At 54.6% G+C, this 9,359-nt stretch overlaps 1 protein-coding gene across 1 annotated transcript in view; it reads right to left on the reverse strand.

Annotated features, from left to right (window-relative positions):
• Positions 1-7,719: 7,719 nt before the first annotated feature.
• The window catches only part of RIN3 (Ras and Rab interactor 3), a 169,284-nt gene continuing 167,644 nt past the window's right edge, over positions 7,720-9,359 (reverse strand). The window contains exon 18 of the mRNA XM_011991813.1: positions 7,720-9,069. Coding sequence (XP_011847203.1) covers positions 8,462-9,069 — 608 coding nt within the window. The 3' untranslated portion in view covers positions 7,720-8,461. The remainder of the gene's footprint in view (positions 9,070-9,359) is intronic.

Raw genomic sequence — 9,359 nt, forward strand, 5'->3', positions numbered from 1 at the left:
TTGAGACAGAGTCTCACTCTGCAGCCCAGGCTGGAGTACAGTGGCGCGATCTCGGCTCACTGCAACCTCCACCTCCCAGGCTCAAGTGATTCTACCGCATCAGCCTCCTGAGTAGATGGGATTACAGGCATGTACTACCATGCTCGGCTAATTTTTGTATTTTTAGTAGAGACAGGGTTTCGTCATGTTGGCCAGGCTGGTCTCAAAACTCCTGACCTCAGGTGATTTGCCTGCCTCGTCCTCCCAAAGTGCAAGGATTACAGATGTGAGCTAGGGTGCCTGGCCCTATTTCTTTTGTATTGAAAAATATTTTATCAGCCATCTTGATGACTCACGTCTATGATCCCAGCTACACACCTCCTATTAGGTATTAGGTGTATTACTTGAGGCCAGGAGTTCAAGGCCTGTCTGGGCAACAACACAGTGAGACCTGTCAAAGAAAGAAAAAAAGAAAAGAAAAGAAAAAGAGTGAGAGAGAGAGAGAGAAAGAAAGAGACAGTGAGGGAGGGAGGAAGGGAAGGAAGGAAGGGGAGAAGGAAAAGAAAAGAGAGAGAAAAAAGAAAAAGAAAGAGAAAGAAAGAGGGAGAGAGAGGGAGGGAGGGAGAGACAGAAAAAGAAACAGAAAGGAAAGAAAGGAAGAAAGAAGAGAGAAAGAAAAAGGAAAGAAGAAAGAGAAAGAAAAAAAAAAGAAGAAGGAAGGAAAAGAGAGAGACAGAAAAAAGAAAGAGGGAGAGAGGGAGGGAGAGATAGAGAAAAAAGGAAAGAAAGAAAAAAAAAGAGAAAGGAAGAAAAAGGAAGTAAGGAAGAAAGAAAGAAGAAAGAAAGAAAGGAATTTGCTGGGCATGGTGGTGCACACCTGTAGTCTGAGCCACCTGGGAGGCTAAGGCAGGAAGACCACTTGAGCCCAGGAGTTGGAGGCTGCAGTGGGCAACAGAGCAAGATCCTGTCTTTAAAAAGAAAAAAGCTAAAATAAGAAAATAAGAAAAAAATCCTCTTTTCCAAATAATGCATTTTTAGTTGTGTTTCTATGATCTTGTGTTCTTCTCAGTTTTTATTTCTGAAATGATTCTTTCTAATTTTTTCCTCAGTTCTATTATCTAAGTTTTCCTAATTCCAATTTAGGTTATTCTTTCATGTCTTTAACATTATTTATTAATTGTTGAGATAGGGTCTTGTTATGTTGCCCAGGCTGGTCTTGAACTTCTGGGCTCAGGCGATCCTCCTGTTTCAGACTCCCAAGTAGCTGGGATTATAGACACGCGCCACTGCATCACACATCTTGTATCAATTTTTTTCATGTTTCTTAGCTCTTTTTGACACAGCACATTGCATTTTTTAGCTGTTTAGGGGCCACATCTTTGTAGTATGTTTACATTGTCCCCAGGAGAACTGGTCACTGCATTTCACCGAGGACAAGTCATGAAGTCAGCTGAGGTGGCTGCAGCCTTTCATGGGAGATGGTCACCAAGCCAGCCAGGAGGACTGGAAGTAGGGCCTGGGTGCTTGCTATGAGACAAGCAAGGACTTCCCGGTGGCAGAAGCGCCCTCCCCTCTGCAGAATATTTGATCCTTAACAGGGACAGAGGCCCCTGTTGACCCCACATCTACTTGGTGTCCTGCGTGCCCCTCACACTCCACACACCCAAAGCTGATGCATTTTGTTTGCCCTCCAGCCTGCATTCCCTGCTCGCTGAGCTGATAGCACCGCCCCTCATCACAGCATCCAAGCCAGAAATCTGGAAGTTTTCTCTAGGATCCTTTCTCTCCTTTCACACATTCCAGTCGGCCACCACATTCTGCTGATTTTCCATGTTCAACATTTCCCAAACTTAACTCTGCCTCCCATCCCACAGCCCTTTCCCCGTTCATACCTCCCCTCCTGGCCAGAGTGCCAGGGCAGGACTCAGCAGAGCCTCCCCTGCCTCAACCTGGCCCCTCCAGTCCGGTTCCTAGTTATGGGCAGAGGATTTCCAGACTCCGTCTGCTGCCAATCAAGACCATTCAGGGCCTGGTCCAACCTGCTCACTCAGGCCCATCTCCCACTTCTCGTCTCAGGCTTGATGTTTAAGTGACCTTGAAGTGGCTGGTTCCCCTGCATACCGCATAGTCTTATTACTTTTTCCATGATTTTCCACTGTCTTCCTTCTTCATTGTCCAGAACTGCCGGGAGTCTGGGGTTTTACCCACTTGCAGGCCAGCAAGGCAGCCTGTGCAGTCTCATAGGTGCTGGCAGATAAGAGACTCCAGTGTCAAAGACAAAGGACTCTGTGAGACACGGCGCAGCAGGGTGCACGAGCCTCATGTTGCTTTGACGACTCCTACCTGTCAGGTCCCCTGAGTGTTACAGAGGTGGACCCGGGTGGATGCTCAGCACACAGTGGGTCCGTGTCACGGCTCAGAAATCTCAAGCTTGGGAAACTCAATCATTTAGAGAAGGTGGCTAGCACTCCTGCCCACGTTTTGCCCTGGAAGGAGACATTATTCTCCAAAGTGAGAAGTATGATTTTATCATCCTCGTCAGGAGAAAAAATCTGCTGTCTTCCCTGGAGGGAGAAACGATCCGGATCTTCCGAGATACTCAAGTAATCTTAAAAACACAGTCTGGAATAAAAGCTGCCAATGACTTTTCACTGTACATGCAGAAATGCAAGTGACCCATGGAAAATTGTCTTCAAATAGTCTAGAAGGGGTTCTTCGGTTCCCGTCTGCTCTGGCCAACCTCTTATCTTTCAAGACCTAGTGCAGACACCCCTGTCTCCAGGATGCCCTCTTTCCTTGCTCCAGGCTGGTTACACGCCATCCATTCTGCAGGACCCGTAAAGTGCTGTGCCTTCTGCTGGTCACATTGAACAGAAAGTAGCCCCATTGCTCAGCAACCCCCAGATTTGAGTCCGGTACTCACTCTAGACCATAAAATCCCTTCACACAGATTTGGAAAAGATGTCCCTTCCTCTGAGTGGACATGGGCCCAAAGACAGGGTGCAGGCTCTGATTTCAGCCCCACTTGTCCCCTCAGCCATGCAACTTTGGCAGTGAACACCCTCCGTGCCCATATGTGCTAGCCTTGAGTTGACTTACCATTTCAAGAAGATCTGAGACTTCCCCCGCCTGCCCCCACCCAGGAACTTGGAGGATCCCTGCAACTAGCCTGGAAGGTTAGGATATAATATGCATTGTCATTTTAAGAAGGGGGAAACCGAGGCACAAAGCCGTTGAGGACGTGCACAGGGCTTGCAGCTGGCCTGGAGTCCAGGTCTTTTGGCTCTAGTTCAGTTTTCCCCACTGTATTGCTGAGTAGGTTTTCTGACCCTGAAGTCAAACATCTCAGTTTCCTGCTGGCTTAGGGCTGCGTGGGCTGCAAAGATGAGGTTCCTGTACAGCTTTCCTGGAAGCTAGCATTTCCCAGCAAACTGGGGAGGAGAAAAGCCGCCACTGGGAGGTGGCACTTTTCTCTCCAAGGCCCTGCTCCACGTGACCTTCCTGTGACGGTAGGGCCTGCTGCCAGCCACAGCTGCTCCCTCTCCTCCACCTGACGATCCCTCTTAGCAGGAGGCATCTGAGTCCTGGATCCCGGCCAGCTGAGCGGGTACCTGGCAACCAGACTCACAAATGTGTGCCCGGCTTTGCAGACACGGCCTCGGGCCTGCTGAGTCGGTGGGGGGGAGGCTCATCTGTGAGTGTATGTGGGGTGAGGGAAGGAGTGTCTACCCTGCACCAGGGGACCCCCCCCAACTGCTCCTCTGGCTGTCCCCTGCCCCCGGGTTTCTGTTTCTTTCTACCCACCTCATCTGTGGGTCTGGACCCTGACAGAAGAAACTTGCTTATTCCTGAGGAGAAGGCAGTACACCCCATTAAGGGGTTGTGGGGCCATCCAAGGCCAGGCCTCTTCAGTGTCAGTTTGGGACATTTCATGGCAGGCAGGACATTGTGCCCAGCCATCATGGGAGGGCCAAGGGGATGGGGAGGCACAGGGCCAGGCATGCCCGGTCTCTCTGTGAAAACCCTGGGTGGCTTCTCCCAGCACTGCTGGCCCAGTCCCACCCACAGGCTGTGAAGTGTAAAAGCACAGGAAGGAGGGAGCCAGCAGGCCATGGGGAGAGGGACAAATGCCAGGGAGGAGACACAGACAGACCCTGTCACACATCACAGCCTGTGGCCAGGTCACCCTTGGACACACACACGCCCAGCTCTGGACTCCTCAGCCCTCGCTTGGGGCTGCGGAGATGCCCGGGCTCATCAGTTGCATCCCGGGCCCGGCAGTCAGATTATAACGGCCACTGCCTCAGGCAGGGTCCCCAGGAACTGGGGTTTGACAGCCAAGGCGTGTCCAACTTTGGTTTTCTACAGATATGTCACTTGGGATGCGGCATGAGGGCAGGATAGAGAGCCGCAGGTTGAGGGTCAGACTCATCTTGCTGGCATGAACTGGGCAGGACAAGTCACCCCCAGCTATAGACTAAATAGTGTCCCTCCAAAAATGTGTAGGTCGCAGCCCTAACCCCTAGCACCCCAGGGCATGCGCGTGTGCGTGTGACTGCCCTGAGGCTAATGCTGGGGTCCACCTGTCAGGAGAGGCCAGGGAGCCCTCGTGAGCCCCCAGAGCGCAAGAGAGGGGTTACCTGGAGCCTTTTCATCTGGATGCCTCTGCCCCCAGGGAGCTGTGACTGAGAAAATGGGAAGGTGACTTCGTTTGGAGACAGAGCCTTTCAAGAGATGATTAAAGTTAGGCCCCAGCACTTTGGGAGGCCGAGGCAACGGATCACTCAAGATCAGCAGTCCAAGACCAGCTCGGCCAACATGGCGAAACTCCGTCTCTACTAAAAGCACAAAAATCAGCTGGGCATGGTGCCGGGCACCTATAATCCCAGCTACTCCGGAGGCTGAGGCAGGAGAATTGCTTGAACCCGGGAGGCAAAGGTTACAGTGAGCCGAGATCATGCCACTGCACTCCAGCCTGGCAACAGAGCGAGACTCTGTCTCAGAAAAAAATAAAATAAAACAAAACAAGAATAAATAAATAAATAAAGTTAAATAAGGCCATTCAGGTGGGCCCTAATCCAATACAACTGATGTCCTTATAAGAAGAGACACCAGGGATGTGTGACCAGGGAGGAGACTGAGTGAGGGCGCTGAGAGAACGTGGCCTCTGCCAGCTCAGGAGGGAGGTCTCAGGAAAAACCAACCCTGCAACACCTTGGTCTTGAACTTCCAGCCTTCTGAACTGTGAGAAAATGAGCGTCTGTTAAGCTCCCCATTCTGTGGCACTTTGCTGTGGCAGCCCTAACAGACCAATACATCTTTCTTTGGGCCTTCATGGCTTCATCCATAAATACGTCCCTCTAAGAGGCTGTTTCGTGGATTAAATAAAATGATGCAGGGGAATTGCTAACCAGTGCCAGGTACTCCTGAAGCTCACATTATGTTGTCTCCTGGCTTTGGGTCAGGCCCCCCAGTTTTCCCAGTCACAGCTCCCTGGGGGCACAGGCATCCAGATGGCAAGTGCTCCAGGTAACCCCTCTCCTGCTCTCTGGGGGCTCACGGGGGCTCGCCGGCCTCTCTTGACAGGTGGATTCCAGCATTGGCCTCAGAATGGAGGGCCTGGCCCACACGTGCAAACACACATTCACACACACGCATGCACACATACACATGTTCTTACAGCGACTCCCTCAGTCCAGGCCACTGGCAAGCTCCGTCCCCTTCCTGGGAAGCAGGCCTCAGAACCCAGAGCAGGGCAGGTGCCCATTTACCCTCTGAACCCCAGCTCCACCCTAAGCCTGGGCCACACCTGGCCCACAGGGTGGTTGGGGAAACAGAATCCCCTAACCTTTCCCACCAGGCTTATGAGCCTGAAGATGGGTTTTGAAGAATGTATGGGCATCTGTCAGCACCTGTGAGATTGCACGGGCCTAGCGAGTGGCAGGGTGCTGATGGCCTGAGAGCTGGGGCATGAGGCTGTGCTGCCTAGGCCAGTCCAGGACCAACAGGAGCTTGGAAGCGGAGGAAGAGAATGGTGTCTGCATTGGCAGGGATTGGGGTGAGGGTGGTGGGGGGCAATCTGGGATCATGGCTGGGTGCCCTCGCCGTCTGGGTATTTGCCTTTTATTCAACATCGGTGACACCAACCTCCAGGACCAGGCTGCATCTGGGAGTACCCCTTGCAGCTCCCATCGTGCTGGCCCAGGTCCAGTCTAACAGGTGTTTGTTGACTGGATGAGTGAGCTGGTTGGTGCCCAGGAATTTAACTCAGCCCATTCCAGTTGCCATTCCCTGGATGCCCAGCTCAGGACCACTCATGCTGGGGCTCTGCATGAGTTCTGTGCAGGTTCCCAGGGCCTAGCAAAGCGCTGACATGTGGAAAGCACTCATGAATACCTATTTCCAATCAATGCTGAGAACAGACACAAATGGTGCAAATCTGGTGGAGAAAACAGAGGCCTCAGCCGGGTGTGGTGGCACACGCCTGTAATCCCAGCACTTTGGGAGGCCAAGGCGGCCAGATCACTTGAAGTCAGGAGTTTGAGACCAGCTTGGCCAATATGGCAAAACTCCGTCTCTACTAAAAATACAAAATTAGCCAGGGGTGGTGGCAGGTGCCTGTAATCCCAGTTACTCGAGAAGCTGAGGCATGAGAATTGCTTGAACTCAGGAGGCAGAAGTTGCACAGCAAGCTGAGATTGAGCCACTGCACTCCAGCCTGGGTGATAGAGCAAGACTCTGTCAAAAAAAAAAAAAAAAAAAAAGCTGGGGCGCGGTGGCTCACGCCTGTAATCCCAGGACTTTGGGAAGGCTGAGGCGGGCGGATCACGAGGTCAGGAGATTGAGACCATTCCGGCTAATACAGTGAAACCCCGTCTCTACTGAAAATACAAAAAATTAGCCAGGTGTGGCGGGCGCCTGTAGTCCCAGCTACTCGGGAGGCTGAGACAGGAGAATGGCATGAACCCAGGAGGTGGAGCTTGCAGTGAGCCGAGATCGCACCACTGCACTCCAGCCTGGGCGACAGAGCGAGACTCCGTCTAAAAAAAAAAAGAAGAAAGCAGAGGCATCGATAGATAGTAAAGTTTGATGGTCTCTCTTGTGAGACAGACAAGTCCAAGCCCAGAGGGCTGTGGGAGCACGGTTGGGCCAGACAGACCATGGGAGGACTGTCTGGCCCAACCTGGGGAATTAGGAAAGGCTTCCTACCAGCCTGGACAACATGGTGAAACCCTGTCTCTACAAAAAATACCAAAAATTAGCCAGGTGTGGTGGCACCTGCCTGTAGTCCCAGCTACTTGGGGGGCTGAGGTGGGAGGACCTCCTGAGCCCAGGAGGTTGAGGCTGCAGTGAGCTCTGATCACACCACTGTACTCCCACCAGGGCAGCAGAATGAGACGAGACCCCCATCTCGGGGAAAAAAAAAAAAAGGCTTCCTGGAGGAGGATGTATAGGAGCTGACCAGGCAAAGACTACAGGGAATGGCATCTCTGGGAGAGGTGACAGATGGTTCTGATCCTGAGCTGGGAATGATGGGAACCAAGGATGGTGGGAGGCTGAGGGGCAGACAGGGCCCAGGGTCCCAAGGGCTGAGGGTGGCTAAGAGTATGCCACAGGTTCTGGTAGAGGACAGGATCCCCATGGCAAAGAGAGGGTCTTCTGAAGCCACCTGGGAAGGAGGTGAGGCTGTGAATGCAGGGCTGGCTGTGCAGAGCTCCAGACCCTTCAGAAAAGGAAATGTCATTTTCAAAAGGGATTTTTATTAAATTCTCCCCACACAATGGTTCCTGCAATCTGCCACAGCTCTGGGGCGTGTCCTGTAGGGAAAGGCCCTGTTTTCCCTGAGGCGGGGCTGGGCTTGTCCATGGGTCCATGGAGCTGGCCCTGCTTGGCGCCCCGACGCGTGTCTGGCTGCTTCTTGGGGGGCACAGAGCTGCAGGGTCTGGAGGCACTGGGAGCTAAGGACAGGCTCTGGTGCAGGGGTGGAGGCCTGTCTCTTAACCCACACCCTGAGGTGCTCCTGAGATGCTGGGTCCACCCTGAGGGGCGCGGGGAGCAGCTGTGGCCAGTGCCCCTTCCTCGGCCAGTCCTGGGGAAACTAAGCTCAGGCCCGTCTTTGCAAAGACAGAGGATGGGGTGGGTGTGGGGGACTCATGGGGAATGGCCTGAGGAGCTGCGTGTGAAGAGGGCGCGGGTTTGTTGGCTGCAGCGGCCTGGAGCGCCTCTCTCCTCTCTGAGTCTGTTTCCCTTTCTGTCTCATGAAGAACATGGCCTCTCAGTGTCTCAGTGCTATGACTTGCCCTCAGGAAGTGGTCTTGGCCGCGCATCATGTTATTTTCACAACTGTCCTGTGACGTTGGCCTGGGCACGTCATGGAATGGCCCATGTCCCTGTGCTGCGTGGACGTCGCTGTCGAGAGTGCACAGCCAGAGCCGGAGCCAGATGTGTGCCTGGGGGTGAGGGGAGGCGACCCGGGAGGGACTCACAGGAAATTGGGCTCCCGCACCACCAGGTAGGGTGGGCTCCAGCCGCCGCCGCCGCCACCGTCCAGGGGCCGGTAGACAAAATGGAAGTCGCGCTTGGGCTCGCTGCGCAGCAGGTAGCCCTTGATGCGGTGCGGCAGCGCGTCGTCCGCCAGCTGGAAGCAGCGCCCGTCCACCAGCACGAACAGCCGGTGCGCCTGCGGCCGAGCCACCGCGAACTTTTCCGCGCACTGCTCGCACAGCGCCTGGGCTGGGGTGTCCGCCCGCGACGCCAGCGTCCGCGCCTGCTGCTCGGGCTCCAGGTACGACACGCAGATGAAGTCCTGCGGAGACACGCAGGGCCTGCGGTCACGGCGGGGCCCTGTGTCCCCAGGCACCCTCTTCCGGCCCAGGCCCCTCCCTGGATGGATAGCGGGTGGCGGGCGCCGAAGGGGCTGTGAGTCTGGCACCTGCGCCTTTCCAGTCTCTGCCGTGAGCCTGCAGAGGCTTCCCTGCCTGGCTTCCCAGCTGGGCCGACCGTTCTGGGAGATGAATGAAGAGGCGACTTGGGGTCCCTCCAACAAGGAGCCAGCGCGCCCCCTGGCTGCTGGTCCACAGGCTCCCCACCCTTCATTCACTCATTCATTCCCTCCCCCACTCCAGGTGAGTTCCCTGCACCCCGGGCGCAAAGCTGGGCACGGAGGGCAGCACAGACAAGCAGGGAGACGCGAGCCCCCCCGGGCATCCCATAGTGCGGGCGGGCAGCACAGTCCAGCCCTGTAGGGCTGCAAGGGCCCTGGGGCTCTGAGGAGCTGCGTGGGGTAGGGCTTGGCAAAGCGGGAGGGGACCGGGTGAAGGAGGCTGGGCGCAGTCGGGTGGGGAAGGCCCCACCCATAGTGCAGGGCGGGCAGGCCGAGG

This window comes from Mandrillus leucophaeus, unplaced genomic scaffold, assembly GCF_000951045.1.
Source record: "Mandrillus leucophaeus isolate KB7577 unplaced genomic scaffold, Mleu.le_1.0 Scaffold4, whole genome shotgun sequence".
Lineage (NCBI taxonomy): Eukaryota > Metazoa > Chordata > Mammalia > Primates > Cercopithecidae > Mandrillus > Mandrillus leucophaeus.